Source organism: Tinamus guttatus, unplaced genomic scaffold (genome assembly GCF_059628265.1).
Source record: "Tinamus guttatus ecotype Peru unplaced genomic scaffold, ASM5962826v1 Tinamus_guttatus_pri_ptg000522l, whole genome shotgun sequence".
Taxonomy (NCBI): Eukaryota; Metazoa; Chordata; class Aves; order Tinamiformes; family Tinamidae; genus Tinamus; species Tinamus guttatus.
This window is the reverse complement of record NW_028289056.1, coordinates 261,930-287,634: the sequence shown is the minus strand read 5'-3', so window position 1 is coordinate 287,634 and position 25,705 is coordinate 261,930. Positions and strand designations below refer to the sequence as shown.

General features: G+C 51.5%; 1 protein-coding gene across 2 annotated transcripts in view; it reads right to left on the bottom strand.

The window, feature by feature from the left end:
- Positions 1 to 25,325, bottom strand: part of MAP4K5 (mitogen-activated protein kinase kinase kinase kinase 5) — a 52,717-nt gene extending 27,392 nt beyond the window's left edge. The window contains exons 1-2 of one of the 2 annotated variants that reach the window (XM_088533783.1): positions 25,172 to 25,325; positions 8,470 to 8,527 (exon numbers count right to left, since the gene is read on the bottom strand). In XM_088533783.1, the coding sequence (XP_088389909.1) occupies positions 8,470 to 8,527; positions 25,172 to 25,279 (166 nt within the window). In that variant the 5' untranslated portion in view covers positions 25,280 to 25,325. The remainder of the gene's footprint in view (positions 1 to 8,469; positions 8,528 to 25,171) is intronic. The other variant, XM_088533782.1, reaches the window with a different exon arrangement.
- Between the last annotated feature and the right edge of the window lie 380 nt (positions 25,326 to 25,705).

Sequence of the window (25,705 nt, the reverse complement as noted above, 5' to 3'; positions counted from 1 at the left end):
GCATTTTATAGAGGAAAATAGTACATGTGCTTCCCCAAGCACCACTGCATCTGCTGCCAGCGGGGGTGACGTGGGGTCTTCAACTCTCAGCATGGAGCTTGGCACCTTCCGAGCTTCATTCCATGCTCCGTTAGGAAGGGAAGGAGGATCTCCCTGCCCATGTGGGCACCAGGGGAGAGTTACAGGTGAGTTATGGAAAAGGCTCAGGCAGGGGAGCTCTCCCTCGCAGTTGGCTTCACCAGCAAGAAACCGCAGCCAAGGACTCGGCGGGCTTTGCCAAAGCAGCACGAGACGGGAAGGAGGAACTAGCTCCCTCCAAAAATTACCCGGGACGGCCAACAGGGACATCCTTCCTAGTTTTAACGGGGATTTCTGGCTTTTTTTCCAACTTTGTGGCATTGTTCCAAAGTCCCACACTTTGTGCAGGTGTAATTAATTCCATCCTTACATCCCGTACCTTGGACAAGATGTTTTTTCGGACATTTCAAGTGGCCCCGAGCCTGGGTGAGTGGCCAGCCTCCCTCTAAAGGACAATATAATCCAAATCAGCCTATTAGGCCATGCTAGATATGTACTCCCCTTGCAGTAATGCTTAATGTAGTTTATTGCCCTTATTCTCCCTTGGGTATGAACAAAATTTCTGCAACAACTTGTAAGACACGAGCGATTGGAACTTGGTTTTCAGCAAGATGCTGTTTCAGACAACGTCGTTCTCTGACCACGTTCTCTTGAAGTAGAAATGCTTCGTAAGTTTATTTATGGTTTATGCTTCACCCCTGAAAGTTATCTCTCATCATCAAGTCGGGATGGGGAAGGCAGCAAACGTGCTGCCTACCACTGCCCCCCTTAACTTATATGATTTTGACAACATTCTTTTTAAAAAGGCAACACAATTTGCATGCTCTAATCCATCAGACCTGTCAGAGATCTCAGACTTTGCTCTTGCTTTATGGGTTACCGTTGAACTAAGTCAGATTTTTGCTCAAGTTCATGTACCCGCCTGTAAAACAAATACCCTGAACAAAAGAATTTGGGGTCTGGTGGCTTAATCTTCACTATTTCAATGACAAACTTCCCAGTGGAAACCACTGAGCTTTCACAAATAACTCACTTGAGAAGTTTTATCAAATCCAAGGACGTGTGAAGGAGGAGCCCCCAAACCCAAGAAGGGATCGCAACTCTCTAGCTGCACTGGCGCTCCGTGATCTCCCCTTAAGCTGTGATCCTCAAATCAAAGACTCCTCGTTATACAAGGAAACATTTTAGGAACAGCTAAACACTGTTGCATATATGTGACACCCATGATCCAGAAGCATTCCTGCAGCAGCAAAACCCTGCGTGTAGCAGCCAGCCCTGCTGCCCAAATCCAGCGTGGCTATCTGGAATAAAATAGAGCAACAGCAGACATAATCCTCAGAGATACATGAGATATCGGGAAAGGGGAGAGGGAATAATCTGCCCTCCATGTCTATGAGAGGACAACTAGGAGCTTAAACTGCCTGGACCTACATTCTCCATCCTCTGCTGGGAAAAACTTTCCATCTGCGACAGCAATGGAGCACTGAACTCAAGTGCCCAAAAGCTGTGAAAACTCTTACAGATGGAAAATTTGAAGGAAAAGAGACAAATCGCCATTAAAAAGTGACAAAGCTGATCCCGCCTTGCAGCAGGCAAGACCAAAGAGATGACCTCTTGATTTGCAATTAATAAACTAATCATATCTGCAGCAAATGGGGCTACCTACCAAAAATGAGGGATTCGGGAGAGGAAAGGGTCATGCAGGCTGAACATAGACAGGGAGCTTAATGCAGAAGCGGCAAACAGATGGAAAAAAGGAGCAGAGAAGTAGCCATGAGAAAAGCTTGGCAAAAAGACCCAGAAGAAGATGCTGAATGATCGGACCCTGAGATAGAGGAGAAGATGTATAGTGCTTCAAAGACCAGAATGAATTCAAAACAAGAGAATTCAGAGTTTCCAGGCAGCTACAATATTACTCTTGGCAAGAAAAGCTGAAATAGGGCAAAAATTAAATATCCTTGGATAGCATTAAAAAAAATAGTAAGACAAAGAATTTGTAAAAAATACTTCATCAAGAGGGAGACAGCAAGACGAAAAAAAGTTTGCTCAAAGGTGACAATATACCCAGACAAAAAGATTTTCTTCTGTTTTAGTCATCAGAGCTCGCTGGACTCTAAATAACACGGAATTGGAAAAATGTGCTTTTTGTCTGCTCACATGTTTGCAATTAGGGGCGATGTGGCAGGCGGGAGCCGCCGCGCTGCGGTGAGTCACGGCCGCGCCGCGCTGAGGTAACCGCGGCCTCGCGCGGGGCCCGCTGTGGAAACGGGCGGCCGCGGCGCCACGGCATCGCGTTTCAGGAGCGAAGCGAGGTGAAACCTGGTAAATCGGTGCTAAAACTGGTGGGGGAGGCGTCCCGCCGCGTTTTCCAGGGTGGAAAGCATGGGAATGCTGGAGCCGCGTGCCCCAGCGCACAGCCTCCGCGCGCAGGGATGAGGGGCCTCCTGCACAGCCAGGCTGTCCCGGCCGCTCCGCAGGGCTTGGGAAGCTCCAGGTCCTCCACACGAGCTGCCAGGCGGCTCCCCGCCACCCGGCTCTGAGGCCAGGCCTCCAAGGCAGCCATCTGAGCAGCGTGAGGCCTCGGCCGGTGCCCAGGAAGGAGGGTCTTTCCCCATACACAGCTTTGGGTCACATCGGAATTTGCTGCCCGTTTTTCTCCTCCATCCTGGTTGAGCCCAACTCCTCGGGCATCTTCCAAGCTCCATGAAGACAGCCTGGCACGGGGAGTAACGGCCCCGAAATATTCTGGGGGCAGGCGTTAATGTGGCATGTCATTGCACAGCTCCAACTGCTGCCAGATGTCAAATTCCTGCTTCCTTGGCTGCTCCCTAGACCCACGGGTCTCTGTCCCACAACGCTTGGGAATGTGAAACTGGGAATGGTCCTTTTGGATCTTCATATCTTTAAGGAGGAGGATAACGTAAATCACAGGGAAGCATCAGAGCTGTTCCCCACCTCGCGCTGAGATTCAGGGAAATCTGCACTCTGACAGAATGAATTTAAATCTCCAACACTTGAAGCGCAGAAACTCAATTCCAAGCATGATACAGTTATCAGGAATCATTTTTCCGCCAGGAAATTTTATTGCCGCGAGCATCTAGTTGCCAACCGCTTATCCATCAGCAGTGCTGATGAGTTCCCAAGTGACACGGAATGGTGGCACACGGACACCGAGCAGCACTGCTGCAACGCGCTGCTTTGCCGGCCCGCGGGGATCTCAGCCTCACCCTGTACTTCCTTATGGACCTTCCGGAGGCTGGGAAATCCGGGATGCAGGAGCAGCACAGGGCTCTCGGCAGCACGGATCGGGAGCAGGAGGTTCCGCTTCCTCACCTTCAATCTGAAGTTACCAGAAGCTCCGCTCTCCGGACCACAAACACGTCTGGCCTGAGGCCTTGCTCTAGTGCTAGAAAAGTTTCCTCATGTGTATTCCCTTCTGCCCTCATTTGCTTGCACATGCTTATGAGTAGCCATGTCAACACACAACATATATTCTTGTTCCGTAACATTTCCATCTCTTTTCCACTCTTCTGGCCTTCCCCACTTGTCTTTATGCAGCTCAGCCTTTCACAATCCCATCTCCCACTGTCATCTCACCGCTGCTCCCCTGCTTCTTCCCTCACGTTTTTCCAGCGTCCTCCCCTAACTGCAAGCACCCGGCAGGCTGCCCTCACCCGAGCGTCCCCCGCTGTCCCATCCGACCTGCACGATCCCTCAGGTTCTTTCCCGCTTCCCACATCAGCTCCCCGTGCCTCTACCCTGCCCTTCTCCATCCACGTAACTCTGTTTCCATGCGGGAAGCGCACACTGCACGGGCAGCAGCCGCTCGGGCCGCACGCGTTTCTGGAGCGGGAAGAGCCGATTGGAAACACATGATAAGCAGGAAATCAAAATCAGAGCATTTTTCGACACAGCACTTAAATAGAACTGAGAAGTCTGGCAGCAGGGTATTCGAACGCTCTTGAAACACGTTGCTGTCCAGGCCACAGGACCAGCCTGGGATACCCAGCTGGCTGCTCCAGCCTTTACGGAGCTCTCCCCTGGGAAACGCAATCCTGAATGAGAGGAGAACTCCCCACGGGATTCTCCTGCAGGGGATGCGGAGCGTTGCAAACCGGCACCGGCCCTTGCGAGCGCCAAAGGCCTCCAAGGTTACTATTTATCACGCTAAGAATATTTACAATGGACATCTAATAAATTTTAAGACATTTTGTTTATTACATTTTCCCAGGGAGAGAGTTCTGCAGCCCAGACCCAGCGAACTGTTATTGCCCTGCGCCGACTGCCCCTGCAAGTCTCCTGCTAAACCCATACAAGGCCGCGGCTTTCGCCTTGCGGACGCCTTTGGCTCTCGCGCCGCTCAGTACAGTTGGACTCGTTTCTGAAACAGAATTGGCTCTCAAATTATTTGAGGCATTTGTGCTCGGAGGATGCTGGGAAAAGTCACTAGCGTGCCATAAGACTTTTGCCTAATGCTCTCCAAAGTCTGTGCCAAAAAAAAAAAAAAGGGAAAAATACAGTCTATTTTGATTCTACTAGCATGGTTTAAGTGAGTGTGGCAGCAGAACTAGCTCATAAATTCAAACGAGTTAACGACTAGCTTGGTAAATAGAAGAGCTTGTTTCCTTCGCTTGGAGGAAAGATGCAGCAAAGTGATAGCCCATGAAATAAAACACACAGCGATGCTGGGGTCTGGGCGGAAAGGCTGAGCCCCATTTACTGCTGGTAGTAGCTGAGGGAGCAACACAAGGGACTCATCCGCACCCCCATTTCGGGGGTGCTTCTGCCACAGCTCTCCCCTCTTGTGCCGCTGCTTTTGGACATCAACCTAGGGCAGCTCCTACCTCCCGGGGGCTTCCGAGCCCTCTGCCCTGCTGCCAGAGGGCCATGGAGCTGGGAGCTCTTATTTTTCCACCCGCTGATTAATTCCCATCTCCGAGCTGCCGCCTCCTCCTCTCCGGAAGAGGCTGTAACTCATGTAACTCAAAGGGTGACTAATTCAGATTTGTTACTGGGCTTTCTCTAGCTGTGCTGCGGGGTCTGACAGGAGCCCACGCTGAGGCTGGAAGGGGCTGAGCTCCTGCAAAGCATCCAGCACTGGCTGCAAAGCTGGTCATGACCTGCTCCTGCAAGCGGAGCCCACAAAAGCAACTCAAACCCTCCAAAACTAATCACAACATTAAATATAAGCTCTCATAAACAGCAACTCATTTTTCTAATCCATAGGTTTAAAGTGCTGTGTCTTCCTGCAGAGTGCTGCAGCCCAGCTGCCCTGCGGAGCCTGTAGATATCCCTGAGAATTACAGATAAATAAACACCACGAAGCATCCCTAAAAACAGAGCAAAAACCCAGCGAGGCCCCTGCCAAGAGCCTGTGGGTGCGCAGGCCACGCACAGAGCTTGGGCTGGCAGCGCTGCGAGGAGATTAAAACAGAGATGAAATGGAAAACCCAGCACCCGGGTGCAGAAGAAATCGCGTCCCTGCGGCCCCCGAGGCGCACAGACGCGGTGGCGAATGCTCGTGGGAACGGGCTGCGCCGGCCTCGCGCCTCTCCTGCGCGGCTCACGCGGCGGCAGCAAAGGCTGCACCAACCCTAGAGCCGCTGGCTGCAGCTTTGCTTTGCAGCCTCCCTGCACGTTGCAGGCACCGCTGAAAGCAGAGGGGTTCACAGAGCACCCAAAAAGCTCCCTTCCTCGTTACTCCGGGCCCTGCCTGCTCGCTGCAGCCGCGGGGCTTCGAGGTTGCTCCGTGCTGGAGATCTGGGCCCGCCACGAAGGCGCCCGCGGCCGTGGGGAAGCGGCACCGCGACGCCAGGACGCGGCGAGCGCGAGACCTGGCTGAGCCACCGGGATCTGCCACGGACTCGGGCTCTGCCGGGGTAACTTCATCACGGGCACAGCTGGCTGCCCTTGGCCCACGCTGGTATCTTCGCCGGATGCTTCAAGAGAAGAAGAGAAGAGCTAAAGAATCAAGCTGAGCCTCTTTCCTTTTTATTCACTAGGATTTCTCCAGTTCTTCTAATTGGAAGAAAAAAAAAAAACATGTTGGATTTCACAAACTTCTCACCACTTCTTAAAAAGCGCTTGGAAACGAGCTCCGCTCAAGGGAAGCCTTGTGTCCTGCGGGCCAGAGGCAAGAGTGCTTCCCTTCGAGGGGCAAAATCCCACGTTAAACCCACCATGATCGTTTCCAAAAGAGCCTACACATCACTCTGAACACAGGACAACAGAGACACCCTCGTATGCTGTCTATAACAGGTCACATTTCCCTTATACAAAAAGGAACCTATTTCAGCAGAAAACAACAAAAATACCTTAAAATACCTTGCAGGCTTGGAAGGAAAAGCAGGGGAGGAGGGAGACTTGGTTCCGAGTGTTATTTCTAAATAAGACAAAGTTGTTCTGAGCTCTTCCTCCCCACATTTCCCAACCACTGGCCACATGATGTACATGGACTCATGCTGCCTTCCTCCCCTATTTTTATAAATGGCACCGAAGCCTTCCTGACGATATAACTTGAGAGGCAGAAAACACGGGGTCTCCAGGCTGAACTGGAACAGGGGAGATGCTCTGGGCCCCTCAGCATCTCCGAGCCCTACGCTGGGCCCTCTTCAGCAGTCCCACGTTCTGTCTTCTTGCACTGGTGAGCCCAGAACTGGACCCAGGACTCTAGATGTGGCCTCCCCAGGGCGGAGGGGCAGAATCACCTCCCTGGACCTGCTGGCAACGCTCCTTACGCGCCGCAGGACACCACAAAAGCACGGGTGTCCGCCAGGCTGATCACCGAGGCTTCACCACAAGACCTGCAGGTGCTTGAGTTGGCCAGGACTCTTGGGTAAGCGCGGTCTGTTAGCCAGGATGCAACCAAAAGCTAGACAAAAACTACATAATAAACCACCAGGCTGGGCTCAGCTCCCAGGACAAACATTTATGGGAGACAGGTGAAGAGAAAGCACCAGGAACCTAAAGACAGGGGCAGGTGCCTCTTGGTGTTTACCAGCCCATGGCTCTCAACAGGAAGGACTGAGCAGAACCAAAGACAGGCAAATGACACTATGGATTTTTAGAATAAGAAGTGGGAAAACAGCACATGCCCCACGCTTGCTAGCAATATACTGACTCGAAGCTCCCCTTCAAAATGACAGTCTTTAAACTTGTCCAGTCAAGAACAGACCTTGTTATGAGAGAGTAGAGAGCATGGTTCAGCACTGCTCTTCAAAACCTGGAATCATAAAGCCTGGGGACGCCAGGACCATGGGGGTCTCTGAGTGCCGCCACGCGCAGGGCTCGGCACACAGCTGCCCAGGGGCCTCAGGGTTCTCAACTCCTCCACGAACAGGGACCCCGTCATCCCCCTGGGCCTGCCCCAGGGCACCCCTACTCTCCCCATGAAGAGCTGCTTTCTGCGTCCACCTGGAACCTCCGCGTTGCCTCTCCAAGGGGCTGGCTCCACCTTCCCTGCTCTCAGCCATGGCAGACAGCAGTCAGATCCCTCTTGAAACCTCCTTTTCTCCAGGTTGAAAAACACTCGGTTCCCTCAGCCTCTCCTATGGCCATGCATCTTTGCTCATCTCCCCTCATTTTTCCTGCCTAACGAGCCTCAATTAATTCCCCATAGCACTCCGGTCACGTAAGTTACGCCACCGTGACTCCATAAATCCTACTGCTTCACAGCTCCCTATCTGCTAACTAATGAGCAGCATCTCCTACTTGTTTCCTAGGGTGCACGTGCTACCACGCAAGTGCCGAGCGAGCCCACGCTCCCGGCCTCCCCCAGGACTGCATCCTAAACGGGATGGCCCAGGAGTTCAGGTAAATGTCAACTCTGGAGAGTCTGGCAGGGTAGAGAGACACGGAAGAGGATTACGCTGAAGAAGGATTTGATTTGATAGGTATTCCCGGGAACACGTGACGGGAGATTATTTCCTCACACAGCAGAAGATGCTCAGGTGGGACAGCGTTGTGACTGAGGAGATAAGCAGCTCCTCTCCTTGCTTCCATTCGGGGACACTTTCTGATTTCAGCTCTCCTGCAGCACCCGGATCAGGCTGCAGCTCAGCACACCTCTCAGGGACAAAGCTAGCTGACTTCAGAGGACAGAGGCAGATGCTGAGCCTTTGCCTTAACAGCCTGACACACTGTAATTGCAGTAGCCTTATGAAGCACCAGGCAAGGTAGACAAGAACGAGCGCGGAAACGGCAAGCAGGACATAACCCAAAGCCGTGGTACATCCTGCAGTGCTTCCTGTCGTCGAACAACAGCAGATGTGGCAGATAACACTCTGTGTGGGACTTTGTAATCTTGTGAAAATAAACATACAGAAAAATTGTACATGTTTCACGACAGAAAACGCACAACCCAACCGTGCAGGGAAAGGATGCAAAACTCACCAGGCTCTAGCTTGATTATTTTTACAGCAGCCAGCTCTCCCGTGTGAAGATTTCTAGCCTGAAAGAAAAGAGTTAAGGCACATTTAATCACTGCGCAAAGGCATCACCTCACGCGGTCCTGCAAGCTGGGAAAGGCGCGCGCTGATGCCACGCGTTGCAATTACGGCCCGGTGCAATTAACGGAGCGCAGCCTGGGCGCGGATTAGCTGCGCTTGGCACTGGCACCGCACCGAGCTGGAGCTCCAAAGTGCTCCTGGCTGCTCTTTACGAGGCTTAAAAAGGCGGCTCTGTGTGTGACTCTGTGGCCGCTGAACCGGAGCCGTCGCCGCTCGCTGGGCGGGAAGCGCCGGGGGCTCCCGAAGCGCAACCGGGAGGCGGCGGGAAGAGACAGCGGCTGCGGACGCAGCGCCCGGGAGCTACGGGCTCCCCGCGAGCAACTGCGCTCCTAGGAGGCCCCGCGGCCGCACGGAGCAGGGCCAAGGAGGGCCTGAACATCAGCGGGGAGGACCGACACGTGGGGGAGAATGGGAGGAAAACGTTGCAGGAACACCAGATATAGAAAGTTTTTAAGAGGGGATTTCATTAATGTCGTTAACTCTAGTAAAACGAGCTCTAAACCACCCGGGCACCATCACCAGAGCTAAGCTTTATCATTTCTGACACACAAGCTAAGCCCATTAGGCACTGGGGCATTCCCTTTTTGCCAGTCATCCAAAAGTTGCACGAGTCTAATCCCAACTCTTATTCCTACCACAACAAACACGCAGAGTCTTCCGAACATGTGAAAGCTAGTTAAGAGGGATGGAAAAGCTGGGTTAGACTGGACTTCTGAAACAGATTTGGGCAAGCATTTAGGATGAGAATGCACAGTGAATGTCTCCCTGTGGATTGAAACGAAGGAAGCCACTACAGAATGAAACACTTTCCTCCTATATAAGGCCGAGAAGTTTTAATTTAACAGCAGGTAGAGCGAGATCTTCAAAGAGGAGTCCCTGAACTTGGCCAAAACTTAGTCAAGCTTCCAAAGCAGGCAGGTTTCCAAGCGGGGAAGACAGCGACTGGCCCTTGCACAGCCGGGCAGCGCTCAGCCAAGCGATGCCTGTCAAAACACAAGCTCAACACGCGCACGGGGATGACTCAACCGAGGACAAAGAGAAGCTGAACAGCAGGGCTGAGGCGAACAACGGCAGCGCGCACAGCAAATCAGTGGCACACACAGATAGCTATCTGCTAACCGCAAAGGAAACCCTGACCGCTTCTTAAAGCACCTTCCTGACGGAGACGCTTTTGAGACGCCAGCAGAAGCACCTGCACTCCTCAACATCCAGCAGAAGCACCTGCATTCCTCAACATCCAGCAGAAGCAGGTATCCAAGCACAGACTCCTGCATTAGGATCTCCTGGCACTGGCAATACCACTGTGGAATACAAGGTTCCCATGGGGAGCAACAAGAGGCTCTGGCTGGAGCCAGGCAAGCTCCAGGACCCGTTTTCTATCCATCAGCAGCTAAGCTGTCTAGATAAAGCACAGAGATAGCTCTGTTTCCTAAATGCTCATTTCTGAAACACACAAACACACACACAAAGGACTATATTCCTCCCTGATATTCCTTTTCCATACAAGCAGCAACTGCCACTGCGTCTGTTACGCTGCAGTCGGCCAAAGCGCTTCGGGACCCAGACTGCCTGGCGGGGACCCAAAGCCTCGGGCCAGAAGAGCCACTTGCAGCCACCGTCCCCGACCCGCTGCACAAGAGGCCGCAGAGCTGCACCGAGGAGCCCTGCTGCAGGCCGCATCGCTGCAAGCGCCCGCATGCGACTTGTGGCTTGAACGTGGCAGGTTTCGGTTCTCAGCTGCTGGAAGGGGAAGATCTCCCCCAGGTTGGTGCTTGTGAACCCAACATAGGCAGTTACCCGCGCCCCCGCTCCCAGACCCGCGGCGATTCCCTTTAACACTGCAGCATCCACATCCCAGCCACCTCCTTGCACCTTCATTTCCAAGACCTTCTGCCAGTTGCAAAATTCCTCAGTGATGAATCGCTGCTGACTGGCGAATCACTAAAATTATTAAGACTAAGGATAGAAACTGGTTCCCCCAGTAGGCAGCTACATTTGAGAGCTGCCCAATGAGGATTTCTCATTTTCCCGACTCATTCCCAGCCTGCAGCGTCCTGCTTCCGCGGGCAGCCGCACGCAGCACCGGGCTCCAGCAGCGCTGCTGCCTTTGGGGGCCAAACCTCTAACTTCACTACAAAGGAGATGTGACAAAATCCAAGTTCCCCCTAATTTCCCTGGTTTGCAGAATTAATCTATGATCTTCTAGTTTGTTTCTGATGTACTTCTTTACTGGAGAAAAAAAAAATGAAGTTAAGGTAAAGAAACTATAGCTTTTCCAGGTCATTTTAGTCACATTTTTAAAACCTTCTAATGACAAAATATTTGTCTTCTTCCAGTTCCCTGAAACTTCCTCAGCATTTTCTTAACTCAAAATTAGCTTAAACCATCCAGAGAGCAGGGTAGGACTTTAAAGCATCTGAATGCCAGTAATCCAGAGCTTCCACCTAACAGATAAATTGCTCCAATTGCTGTTCCTGTTTTGTATCTCTTGACCTATTATTGATTTAACAAGTTATGTTCTATATGCACATCCACCATGACAGCCATACATGAGCACAAGGTTTAGTAGGGATGGGGGTGATGGGTTTATGGTTGGACTTGATGACCTTGGAGGTCTTTTCCAACCATAATAACTCCATGATGACCCCTGGAAAGAGTGGGCTCTGCTCGGCACCTTACGGCTCTTCCTAGATCCACACGGATGAAGCTCCATGGGACGTGGAGCACAACCGACCCCGTGACAACCCTCTCAGTGGCGCTTCCCACCACATCCCCAAACACAGACACAACACGTTATGGGCAGGACACTGTCTACAGCCAATAGAAACCAGAAATAAGAGAAATGTAGTAATATAGAAACCAAAAATAACTGGAAAGAGCCAGAAATGACTCACAGAACACAAAAAGATTGGCCTGGGGAACAGTGACGCAGTTTGCAGTTTTGCTTTATTCACTCTGGGGCAGGAACACAAGACAGCATCACTCCAGGGTCCGCAGGACGAAGCTGCGTGAACATGGACAGCAGTAGAACCGTCTCTCTCGAGCTTCTGAAGCGCAGCCCCTTACGTGCTCCATTTCCCCATGCAGCCACCTTCTCCTTCACGCCAAGGAAGGGAAGGGCAAGAGTCAGGCACCAGTATCACTCTCACAACCTCAAAACGAGTATTTTCAGCCTCCATGGTGACACCCTCGCCTCACCTCTGTCTGACTTCTGACCTTGGATCAATTCCCAGAAGACCCATTTGTTCAACAGGGTCTTCCTTTCATCTGATCCTAATTGCAGCTCCCAAGGCAAAGCTCCCCGGCCCGTTTCCATCCCACCGCTTCCTTGCCAGGCTGCACTCGGTGACCACCATGTCCCTGCTGACTCAAGGGCCCAACGCTTCTCCTCAGTTCCTGCAGAGACCTTCAGAACGCTCCCAACGGGGTAGCTCCTCACCTGCCTTCTGACCTCTCATGCTTTATAACTCGTATCCTGTTCCGTGATTCCATGATGACCCCTGGAAACAGTGGGCTCTGCTCGGCACCTTATGGCTCTTCTCAGACCTGCATGGGTGAAGCTCCATGGGACGTGGAGCACAACCGATCCCGTGACAACCCCCTCAATGGTGCTTCCCACCACGTCCCCAAACACAGACACAACACATTATGGGTAGGACACTGCCTACAGCCAACAGAAACCAGAAATAAAATAAATACAGCAATAGAGAAATCAAAAATAACCAGGAACAATCAGAAGCTGCCGCAACGGGCTTTGTGTCTCTAACAAGTTTTGGAGGTTTCATCGCTTGTTTGGGTTTTTTGGGGGTGAGGCACACACATGTGTGTAAACGCGGCTTAAAAGGAGCATAAACTAATCCCCTTTGTGTGAGTTTTGAAGTGCTGTACTGCACAGAAAAGGGATATTGCAACCTCATGCAATCCCATAGAGCACTAGGAGAGCAGGAGGAAAGCAGACTTTCTGAAAGGCCTTAAAAAACAAAACCAAACCAAAACAACCCATCTCCTTAAAAACGGGCAGCTAAAGGTGGTTCCAAACACAGGGCCCTGCTCCGCAGACCCAGCACCAGCCACGAGCGCCTGCTGAGTGACTGTGGAGCTAAAGCTTCGTGTTTGCTTTTATTATAAAACCAACCCAAGAAAACCAACCCGATACCCACCGCAGCCCTATCCCGAGACGGCCCAGAGGGCAGGACGGAGCAAACCCCTCGCGCTCGGCACGCGGAGCGTCTCCACAGCAGATGCTGAGCAGGTATTTTTCCATCCCGCAGGGAGCTCTGTGAATATATTCAACATTTAGAAGGACAAAGCGAAGAGGCCAGCTTAAAAACCAAGTGGAGCAATGGAACTGCAGCACATTAACACCAGCCTTCCCGTGCGAGACGTGACCCTGACGCTTTGGTCTCTCGAGGCGGCAGAGCCAGATCGCAGGCAAATCATAGAATCATAGAGTGCTTAGGGTTGGCAGGGACCTCTCGAGGTCACCTAGTCCAACCCCTGCACACGCAGGGTCACCTAGAGCACGTGGCACAGGACTGCGTCCAAGCGGGTTTGAAGATCTCCAGAGAAGGAGACTCCACAACCTCTCTGGGCAGCCTGTTCCAGGGCTCAGGCACCCTCACTGGGAAGAAATTTTTCCTTAAGTTCCTGGGGAACTTTTGGTGTTTCAGTTTGTGGCCGTTTCCTCTAGTTCTGTCAGTGGCCACCAGTGAAAAGAGGCCGGCCCCATCCTCCTCACTGCCTCCCTTGAGGTACTTCTAGACACTGCTCAGGTCCCCTCTCAGCCTTCTCTTCTCCAGCTGAACAGGCCCAGCTCCCTCAGCCTCTCCTCACAGGGCAGATGTTCCAGGCCCCTGATCATCCTTGTGGCCCTGCACTGGACTCTCTCCAGCAGCTCCACATCCCTCTTGTCCTGTGGAGCCCAGAACTGGACACAATACTCCAGATGTGGCCTCACCAGGGCTGAGTAGAGGGGCAGGATCCCCTCCCTCGATCTGGTGCCGAACTCCCGGGGCTGCTCAGAGCCGTCCCGGCAGCGGGCAGGGTTCGCAGCGCTCCTCTCCGCAGCGGCACCAAGGGCGATTGTTGGCTCTGCTGCTGGCTCTGCTGCCGGCCCCGCGCGCGGTACCAGGCGCTTTTCTAGCGCCGGGCACAGAGGCCTGCAGAAAGCAGCGCCCTGACAGAGCCTCTATAGATGCAGCACGCTGGAAAGGGACCGTCCCACAACTGCCACCATGGCTACGTCTCGGGATGAGCCACAAGGAAGACTCACGGGCCAGTTTTACTTTTCCATGGGCGTTTCTGAACCGCTGGTTCACACGGCAGCGGAGCAAGCGCAGCGGCTGCCGGAGCCTGATACTCTACAAACCTAAATGCTGATTTGGTGGGTGCTCTGCCAGCAGAGATCCCGACGCTCCACACCCGCCAGCTGCTGAATAATATGTGCAAGTGCAAAACAGAAGTCAGGCTTCACAGCTGTCCCTCCTACTTCCACATTTACAGCATGACAACTTGACTTTTCCCTTGCTCAAGGAGCACAAACGCCCATCAGACAAAAGCCTGAGGGAGCAAAGTCCCAGTGTTTAAATAAATGCTGTGCTGCAACCTGAAACCCAGCACGGAAAGACCTGTTACAGGTGCTCCTAAACACAGCTATAATGCAAATAAGGCCTAAATGTATTTACTCCTACTGGCAGATAGTGGCATTTAGATAGTGCATCTGCTGCCACAGAGAAAACTGGGAGGTGGAACCTCTCTCCCAGGCACTTCAGCCACTTGCTTATTCAAGGCCAATTAACTCAAGCGAGGAGGGATGAGAAGCTCATTAAGGATGTGAGGCCAACTGCTTTTAATCAAGCACAGAAAAACAGGCTGAGGATCTGTAGAAGCAAAAGGGCTCTATGGTTCTGCTGCAGGCAGCGGCAGCTGGGGAAACGTTTAATTCTTGCTCCTAGCAAGGACTATGGAAGGAGACCTAAGGCAATGAGGGCAGCAGTAAGAAAGCAAAGATTAGGGTGCATCTTAACAGCAGTTACTTTAAAAAACACACACGCAAAAACCCAAAAAACTATTTGCCTCCAAGTAGTTATTGTTCATTCTCCCATGATTTCTTCTTGGCAGATCATCATTTACCAAGTATCTGGCATGATGCTTCCCAAACTGCAAAGCCAGGGTTAGAAACGGACCCTGACCACAAAAGGACTGTTTAGCAACTAATGCAGCACAAAAGATGCAAACAAATACTACAAGAGGGGAAAAAGGCCCAGTTTTGACTCAGTTGGAAGAGGCCACTGGTGGCAAAAAAACACAATAAAACTACAAACCTTTGCCGAGTTGTAATGAATTGGATTATTTTGAAAACCTACTAGAAATAATTAATTTTCCTGCAGAGTAGGATAAACCCTGGAACATAAGACTAACAAATCAAAGAATGTGCATGAGACTAATAATCTTATTTTAGTCCTGCACTGAATGCACAGAGCAAGACATAAGAAAACAGTATTAGAGACCAGAAATTCTGTAGCATCAGGAGATTACAGAATTTCTCAGCTAAAGAGCTGAAATTTCTTTACTCCCCAGAGATGAAAGAACTGAGAGATGTGTCAACCAGAGCATTTCAAGAGTACCTGTCTCTTCTTTTCACAACAAAAATCAGCAAGTCGATCAGATAAAATGCTTAAGCTCTTACATCCCCACAGGTCGAGAAAGCTCTATTAACCCAATTTATATACTAGGAAATGTATCTGACAGGCCCCCATGCATTCAAAGACCTTTCCATGTTTCACAGGAGCTCCGACGAACTCGCAATGATTCGTCCATAAAAAGGCCACATCTGCTAAGCAAACACGGCTGCGCAAGCAGGATCCACGGCACCGCCGGGGCTTTCCCGGCACGGCACGGAGTTCGGCTTTCCAGGCGGACAGGAAAACATGTTTTTGAGAGGAACGGCACTGCCTGCCTTAAAACTTTATTTTTAAGCCACTTCTGTTTCACTGCAGAATTTTAGGACTGTCATCTTACTTTTCTGGCACCAATATATAGGAAAAGAAACTTTTCACTGCCTCTTTGTAAGCACGAGTTAAGTACAAGAGCTGGGTCCCTTCCAAAGCGGCACACTAAGGCACGGGGGCCTTAAACATAATGTATTCTACATTTTATATGTAATGTATCTTAAATGATGTATTTTAAAGAGGAGAACAAACTGCAATTCAGAGGCCGCAGCACTCAAACCATCACTATTTGCATGCAGCTTCCCCAAAGCAGAAATATTTTAGAATATATTTGATATTAGTCAGAATGACACAGCCTTGTGGATGCATTTTGCTTTTTTGGGGGGTTTTAAGGCTATTTATCCCAGAACTGCAGTGCTCCATGCTGAGAGGTGTCTGCAAGCTCCTCTTTAACCCCGCAGCCTCTGGGCAGATCCCTCTGACTTTTAATATCACACTCATGCTCTTCTGATGTATCAAGTCTTCCAAACCAAGGGAATAAATCTCCTTTGACTCCTTTTCCATTAACATAATGTATTTGATAGTATCCCGAAAAGCAGAGATTTAAACAGGCAAATCTAACTTCAACAAAGTTATTAACTGCTTTTCTATTCCGGTTCCTCAGGGATGAACTAAGTTACCAAACTATAGGAACAAGCCCTAAAAATGTCCTCATGGACAGCAGAGGTCTGCAAGTTTTGTGCTTTATTGTTGTTGTTTATATTAAAAACAGTGGCCAAAGATGGAAAAAATGTTAAAAAAAAAAAAAAAAAAAAAAAAGCAGCCCTGTAAATCAAAGAATTTGGAAGAAAATTTTCATCTTCTCAGGAAGAGGCTGAATCTCTGTGACTTGCTTAAGACACAATTAATTCAATGAACTGAATGTGCATGCATCCCCACCTATACAGGAATAAATAACACCTATATAGGAATAAATAACAAGGTGGGTCTGCCTCTTTCTGACTGCTGTTGTTCAGCTGTTCCTCCTGCAGCAGAACCCATCATTTACTCGCAATCTTATTTTTATATCTAATGGTGTCGAAACAGGGATCAGTAACACCTCTACATTAATAGGTGTATAGAAGTCACAGCCTGGGAATGTAGTTGAAATGAACAGATATGATATTGAAACATTTTTCATGAGGAAAATTAGAATTTTGAGTGTGCTAGATATGTAAGAAAGGTTAAGTATTAAACGTGCTCAGTCCTTGCTCTGATTAAGGGAGGGGAGGAAGCTCCATTCGTAATGAAATGCCAGCGCATCCCTCTGGGCCTCAGCCAGCCCATCCTCCCCATTTCAGAGCAGAGGAGAGATGCTTTTCCTGTCCTAAATTTTCCTTTTTTCTATTATTTTCTATTATTTTGACAATTTTTTGTCAAACTGAGCGGAGTGACTGCTCCAGTCAGTTAAACGGTGCGACTTCAAAGGAAGAAGCCAACGTTTTCCTCGCGGACAAGCGGCCGCTGCCCGACACCGGCTTTGCTACGGCCCAGACGCGAGCCCTTTGCCACGACCCGCCAGCTCCCTGGCCCAGCTTTCTCCAAACAGGGCCAGAAACCTCCTGCTCGAGTAACAGAAAAGTCCTAGAGGAAACCAGGCGTGACAAAATAACGGGAATTTGAGAGGCAGAACTTCCTCTTTTGGGGAAGGTGCAGCGAGTGCCTCAGGACTAACACAGCGGACATCCGCGGTGTCCTCAGAGTCCCGCTCTCGAGAGGCTTTCCAGGCTGCTCCAGGGAAAGCAGCAGGGCCCGGGATCTTCGGGGAGGCAGATGCTGCCCTGGGGGCCCTTTACCTAACGCAGCAGCCGAAACGCAAAGGCCGGATGGAAAAGCGGCCCCGTCAAACGCATCAAATCAGGCCAGATTACAGGCCCAGGCTTAAATAGCAGCACGGAGCTGTCACGTGTGATACTGCACGTGCTGCGTTTTGACAAAGCCTTAAAGGCAGTATATGAATCAAAAGGGCCATGCATTTCTTTAACAGTCCTTAGTGCCTCTTTGCAATGAGTCAAGAGGACCTCGAGCTTACCACCTAAATGCCCACCCGCCACCAAGGGCAGTGTCAGAACCTGCCCGTCCCGGGTGACCGCAGCCGTGTTTTTACAGAAAGTAATTTAAGGAGATCTCAGTTTTAAGAGGCTTGATCCTAACATTTAAATGGACAGCGCTCCTCTGGCGGACCACGCAGCAGTCGGGACCTGCGTGTGACACTTCACGTGTTCTCCCTTACCCCGCTGCAGGCCAGAGAGGCCAAAGGAAATTCCTGTTTCTGCAGTTTGAGAACCCCACAGGGCTCCGAGACCCGCAGCAGGTCGGCACCAGCATCAGGTGCTGCCTCCTGCTCTCTCTCAGGCAAACTTCAATTTGCAGGTTTTACCTACGAAAGAGAAAAGTGCCCCAACACAAAAAGGTGCAACTCCACTTTTTACGTATTTTTTTGCTATTTTTCTATGTATTTTCTGCTGTTTGCTGGGGTAATTAATGGACAAACCTGCGGATGTGCAAGGGGCTTTACCTGTTGCCTTCCAGGAGGGTTAGCGCTACCCTTTGGGAGCGTAACCATCACAACTCTGCTGCTACCTCCCACGTCTAGACCTGGACGGCCAACGAAGGCAAACGCGACCCGCACCAGGTCGCCTCGGGAATGCCCAGCAGACAGCCAAGAACAACACAAAACGCAGCTCTTCTGCGACGGGCCATCACATCACATTTAAAATCCGGCTTTGTCACTTCTTTCCCTTTGGGGTCCCTTTTTCACTATTTCTGAAGGCAGACGGTACCGGGGGGTTCCTGCACACCAGTCTCCTGTGAGGACAATCTGCCACAGTGGTTAATGAAAAATATTACGATCATAATTGCATCCTCCCCAAGTAGCATATTAGGATGATGGACAGATAACTCATCAAAATGAAGTAATTTATACCATACCTTAACATAATTAGAATGGGGACCAGTACCTTCAAAAAGCAGCTTGTTAACATAGTACAATCATAATCATAAATAGTATAATTTATGCCTTTAAAACATGAGGTCACATAAAGTTGAATGGAAATAGCACAGATTTCACTAGTTCTATTTAAGGGGAAGTAATGATGCCCTTAATGCTGCCCAGGGAAGGGCAACACTAAGAAAGCTCAGGACAGATTACGTACCAGCACAGTCAGTAAAATTACACCGCAAATACCTCCTGGTTCTGGGAAAAGAAACTGCTATTCTGGGGTATCTCACAATTTGGATTTCAACAGGCTGTCTACACCAACCTGAAAATATGTCTCATTCAGCTTTCTCAGTATGTCTAGCCAAATCTTTCCTCTTATGTACATGCAGACGTGATCTTTCTATACTCTATATTCAGCTGAAGATGCAAAAATAGCCTCGGAAGAATAACCCTAACACGCTGAAATCCCGAAACGCGGAATCCTGTGGGCTGTTTGTGCAGAGGGGCTCAGGAAGGCAGCAGCACTGGCTACCAGAGCCGTGTTTCAGGCAAGGCTTCCAGGGATACCCCGATCGCTCCCCACGTGAGCTCCTTGCTGTCCTCAGGAGCAGGGAATTCAGGAGATTCACGTCCACCAATGCACAGGGTAACAGATTAGAAAAAACACCGGGAGAGGCCGGGGCTCTGGAACAAAAGCCCTGGCACTTCCTATTCTCCCTCTGTCACAATAGGTTGCAGGTTTTGCGCTGCCGGCTCGTGGTGTAACGAAAGGCATCTGCTCCACGCAGCTCCCGGCGCTACAGGACTAAAGGAATTTTAAAAGCATCGAAAGGAAACCGCTCCGCACAAAACGCTGGAATTTTCCCTCGAATAAGCCAGCGAGCTAAGGGGAAGGCAGCTCGTCCCGCCTCCTGAAGCGAGTAACTCCGTGTGGCTCCGGCCTTTTCCCGGGGGCAGCGCGGATCCCGGCGGGCGCTCCGCGGCACCGGCGCACAATTTCGGGAGCGCGGCAGAAAGGCTCTGCGTGCCCCGTGCGACACTGCTGATGCTGGCAAGCTCCTGCTTTTGCTTAAACAAACTAGTTAACCTGGCAGAGAGACTTGGTAGAGCCAAATAGGAAGGCAAAACAAACCATTTTCTGCAGCACCTCTTCTGCAGGCACCTCTGCAAGGAGACCCTGGCAAGGCCTTGCTCTTTTTCAATGAGCAGCAGGGCCCACCTTGCCACCCCACCTCCATTAAAAGCAGAGTTATCGCTGGTTTTCAGAGGGAACAAATGCAAATCCATGTGCAAAAGACGCTGCCCTAGTGCCTGAGCTTTTATTAGACTCCCCAAATCCACCCACTGCCACGAACCACAGCGGCTGCCGCTCCGCCGGAGCTCTCATTGCTAGGAAACCGCCGGGAATCAGGGAAGAACGTAAAGCTGCTCTACATTCCCAAAGAAATATAAAATCTGGAATCCTAACAAAATCCCAAAGGGCAAGAAAGTCTCAATCACTAAAAATCCAAGTTATCAAGGTCCGAGGAACAAATTTTGTGAATAAGGAGACTTTTGTGGTTAAGGAGGAATCCGTGTTGTTCCCCAGTTGAATCACCTGGAGCTGCTACCACCTTTTCTTTTCATTTACAGCCAGAACTAGGGTGCCAGGTGCCAAATATGAACAAAAGCAGAAATCAAGTTCATCTTTCCAGCTGCAAAGAGGGCAGACAGTTACTGGTGTCAGCCAAATGTGTCGGCAAACTCCATTTCAGCCTTGCTAGCGGGACAGAGCTGCCGTCTCCGACATGGATATTCTGCATATTTCTCTCTCACATCTCTTCCAACAGAAATTGGCCTCACTGAGCTGCCTTAAGCCATAAATCTTGGACACAGTCAGAGTTATCCAGATGAGGTGGCAACGAGAAGGACCGTGGAGATGAAGCTGAAGTAGCTACCGATATCCAACAGATTTGTGATCTGTTCTTCCATCTTGGAGGCCTCCTCTGCTGCTGGGGGCAGCTCCCGGGGGTCTGCGCTGCCCCGTCCACGTCCTCCGAGCGGGATCTCGCCCTGCGGCGCGAGGGACACGGACACGGCTCACACGGAGCCCTCGTGCCTCCCCGCGCTGCTCTGCAAGGATACGTGTAGAGGGAATAATCATAATTAATTAAATTAAAAACGCTCTCATAGCTCCTTTCTCTGTGAGTCTATAGGACACATTAGCTTCCCCCTGCTGATTGTAAAGTGAATGAAAGGAAAACCAGGGAATGAGCTACCCGGCACAAGGTCCCTGAAGGAAGAGCACTGGATCCCAGAGCCAAGGCCGGTACCAACAGGACAGCGAACACGGCAGAACAGAAACTCCTCGTTCCTCAAGACTGAGAGATGCTACAGGAACTTCTGCTTCTCCAGAACCAAGACAAATGATGCCCCGAAACCAAGGACCATGCGCAGCCCTTGGAGAGCGCTGCTGTAAGTAGACTAAGGACTGTTCCCTACGGGTTTGCTCACACGGCCATGGAAAAGTCACTGTGCAGCAGATTTGGAACCAGAGCCATCAGGTCAGGAACAGGCCACACGGAGCACCCCGGCACAGGCTCCTCATCCTTCCAGCCTGGCACTTAACACCCCCTGAAAAGGCAACGCTTGGCTCAACACAGAGCGGAACGAGGCTGGGTCCTCACCTGCCAGCAACAGGAAAGGCCCAAACACAGGAGGGAATATTTAAACCCAAACACCTAGGGTTGAAATATTGAATGTGAGCGTTACATGATAAATTCTAATAAAGAAAAAAAAAAGCTATTGAAGATGAAAAAAATGCAAAAACAAAGGCTTCCTCCCAGCTCCTAAATATTTTAAAAGAGGATGTCAACAAGTGAGTAACACAGCTCCCAGCAATAAACACACATCTTCCTGACTGCTGCCCAAAGGACAAGCAAGCAGTTTTCCAGAAGAGAAATCCTCCGGCAGCGGGAAGGGAGCAGCTGGATCGATACCCACCAGGGCGGGAGATGCTGGGGGAGAGACCACCACAGCCACAACTGCCTTAATCCTTCATTTTTAATCTGGTAACTTTAATGCCTCAATCAGTAAATTCTCACGATGTGTGACATCGGAATGGCATTAAGATTTATTTTCAAAATACCACATACAGTTCCTCAACACCCATTGACTGCAACAGGAATTATGTTTGCTCCGGAGCTCTGGGCATCAGGCACTGGTCACCCAAGGAGGCCCAAACCTGACCTAAACTGGAGAGAATTCTGCTTTTTACAGCAATCCTTTAAAAAAATATGTCACACACACACACATATATATATATGTACACACACACACACAATGTTTTTGAGAGGGAGGAAGGTTTTCTCTTTGCCATGATCCAATCTCATTGCTCAGCAAATTGTGCCGCAGTGATGACGGACATAATTACACAAGCTATACTAAAAAAAAAGAAAGAGAGAGAGAATAATCCACCCAAAAATCCGAAGAGAATAAGTCTGGGAGAAGGAAGACTGGCCCAGGGGATTGAGGAAGGAATGAAATTTCCATTAATAAAAATGTCTCTTGTTTCTGCTATTAACTCGGCACATTTCTCCCCTCCTGCGCTTACTTTTAAAGAAAGCCACTGCAGCACTGCTCATAATTCTGCCTGGAAAAATCAAAACAAACCGGCCCCAGGACTGAGCTTTATCGCGGCCTCAGCGCAGACAGACTGTTCACCACGCCGGGGCCTGCAGACGGTGCTGGCCTGAACAAATATGTGGTTTTTTCAGCTCAGCTGCCAAACAAGAGCATTTAAAAAAAAAAAAAAACCCAAAAAACAGTTTATATCGACCATTCGTTTGTCCCCAGTCTCCAAATTTGATAAATAATTAACGTTTTGTTTGGGGCACTTGCATTAAAATCCCCAAGAAGGCCTCGAGCACGGGGGCTGGCGGAGGTGGGAGCGGGGCCCTTTGCTCCGCGGCACACGGGGACTCAGCCGTGTCGGGGAGGCTGCAGCTCCCCTTCATGGCCATGGGACGGGGGTGACCCCGCATTGGCCACCACCCTGACACGGTGCATCCCCTCCCCAAGCCTCGCTCTGATTGCCGGTCGTTAATGAACTAAAACTCCAGCGGAGGAAATCGCGCCACGACACCAGCACCCCGACACGAAACCTCTTTTCTCATCCCTCCGGGGTCCCCCCCGTCACCTCCCGCACGGCCGCGAGGGCCTCGTGCCGCCGGTGCCCAGGGCTTTGGGCAGGCACCGGCCCTGCCGAAGCGCGCGGATCTGCGGGTCATTGCGGTCCTTGTGCCAACCGGGGAAGAAAGCGCCGGAAAGCTGCAGCTTCCCGGGAAGGGCACGTTGGCACCACGACAGCCAGGAGGACCCCTGGTCTCAGGGAGCACTAAGGGAGGTGACACTGAGGACGCTGTTTGACAGCAAGGGGACACGGAAACACCACCACCGAGTTACTAAGCTCCCATGAGCTGCCCGTCCTCGTGAGCACAGCCTCCTTCAGACACCCAAATACTCTTAATACGGGAATTTTAGAGAGAAACAGGTCCAACGGATCGGAATCTGCTGAAGAGCAGTAGCCCTTTTGCAAAAGAATAAAGCTCTCCCGACACGGATGGGACAGCTAACACGCTGGGGGTTTCATGCAGCAGCAGGCCCACACTCAGATCTATCCAAACACACTAACTGGACATAATAATAGCAGTAATCATTTATCTACAGATGTTTCTCACCCACGCTGAGATACATTTTTTGGGAAAAAAAAATAGTGATTATTAAATGACTATCAACAGTCCTTCACTTGGGAGCAACCCTACACCGTGCCCATGTGACAGAGGGAGGGAAGAAAAACCACAAACACTAAGAAAATGGATTTCAATTTTAAGCTTCCGCAGTAGCTGCGAGCAGCAAGGAGGGTAGCAGGCTTTCCAAAAGGCCTTAAATATGTTGCTCTAACCTAATAGCGAACACAAATATTTGCTTAACCCCCGCCTCCAGCTTCCAAAAAAGCACTAATTACGCTCAAAAGCTACCAAACGCCCCAAGAAGAATTTGAGGCATGAAGCACTACCACCAAAAAGCTGCCCGGAAAGAGGCCCATCTCCCACACTCGGAAAGACCATCCCATGCCGACATCCCAAAAACAACGGTGCCGAAGACGCGCGGTGACTCAGGATTAGCGACGGAGGAGAGAAACCGGAGGTGGAAGGAAAATTCCAGTTCAGTTTGAGAGCTCTCTAGCAAACCTTGCTCTGAAATGCAGCAGCAGTCGAATATCGACCGAGAAATAGGGTTTATAAACACCACGGCAGCCCTCAGAGAGCAGGCGAGGCCCCAGCTGAGCTATTTGCCGTGGGCTAAGAGAGGTGCAACATTTACGCCCAAACTCTGCAAAACCACACGGTAGTGACACAAAACCAGCGTGACAGCAGTGACTTTTAAAAATACAAGTCGGCTTTGCAGATTTATCCACACGTCGCCCTTCCCCTGGTACAGACCCTCGCCCTTTACAGGAACAAAGAGGCCAATTCCAGTGACCTGGAAAGGAGCGCGGACTCTCCGAGCGCTCCAGGCGCAGCACCTTAACACTCGCTCTGCACGGGGCCGATTCCAACGCTTTTATTTGGGCTTCATTCTGCCAGATCCTGCTGCGGGAACGCTTGGGCTGCCTCCAATCTGAGGCTTTTTGAGCAATCGAAGGCAGATTTTTTGGGAAGCCGCGGCAAGGAGGGTCAGGTTTGTTTTTTTTCCCTTGTTTCTTTGTTTTTCCAGAGGGTGGATGTTTACCCGGCACAGCGCAGAGCCATGCAGGACAACTCGGAGCAGCTCCGGAAGCGGAAGGCGCTCGGCATGTCAGTGCAGCTCGCTGCTAATTAGCGGGGCAACGAGCAGCAGAAAGCGCCTCTTGTCCCACAAAGGCACAGGAACGACCACGTATACATGGGCATAACTATATTTCTGCAGGACGATCTGTTTACACCCGTGGGGCTCGAGCAGGAGGTTCCACACAAGCCTGAGGCCTGTTGGGTTTGGGATTTATGGAACTGAAACGGCCTTTTTTTAAGTATCCAGAACCATCCGGCCTGGCAAAGGAGTTTTAAGAGCTCTGCACAGTCCTTCGGGGAAAAAAGGGACAGGGAAAATAATAGGTTAAAAGCAGCTCCCTATGGCCATATGTGACCGTTTCAAAGGTCTGTATGACTCCAGCTCAGTTCCCTCGTGTGCGTTACGTGCTGCCGGGCAGGATAATGCTTGGAGCTGCTCATTGCCAGGCAGGATAACGCCCGGTGCCAGGCACAACCGGACAGGATAATAGTGCCAGGCACAACCGGGCAGGATAACACTCGGTGCCGGGCAGGATAACACCTGGGGCCAGGCACAGGCGGGCAGGATAATGCCCAGTGCCAGGCAGGATAAAACCCAGTGCCTGGCACTGCCGGGCAGGATATAATGCCCAGTGCCAAGCAGGATAACACCTGGTGCCGGGCAGGATATAACGCCCGCTGCCGGGCGCCACCTCCGCTTCCAACCCCGCTTTTGGGCACTGTGGAGCGGGGAAGGCGCCCACTCCGGGGCCAAACCCGCGCTCCGCGGGGCTCCTCGGGCGGAAAGGGGCCTCGAGCAGCGCCGGGCCGAACCGTGCCGGGCCGGGCCCGCCGAGGGCTCCTCACCTTGTAGACGTCGCCGTAGGTGCCGCTGCCCACGCGCTGCACGAGCTCGTAGTCGTGCTGCGGGTTGCGCCGCAGGATGTCCCCGCCGGGCCGCGGCGGCGCCTCCATCCTCCTCCTCCTCCTCGTCGTCGCCGCCGCTGTCGCCGGGTGCCTAGCGCGGCCGCCACCCCGCGGCCCTCATGGCCGCGGCGCGGCACAAAGGAGGCGGCGGCCGTTGGGCCCGGCGGCCCCCGCTTCGCTTCGCTTCCTTCGCGGGCTCCCCCGCTGTGGCGGCCCCGCAGAGGGAGCCGAGCGGAGCCGGGAGCGCAACGGGCCGGGCCGGGCGGGCTCGGGCCGCCGCTCCGCCGCGCAACGGGCCTGGGCGGCGACGCCGCAGCGCCACGGAGCGGCCGCCCGGCCCGGCCCGGCCCGGCCCCTCGGGCCTGCGCCCGCCCCCGCGCCGCCTCCGCCGGGCGCGCAGGCCGCAAGGCCCGAGCGCGGCTCTACGGGCCGAGGAGGCGCCTATACGTGTATACATGCGTATATCTGTAGGGG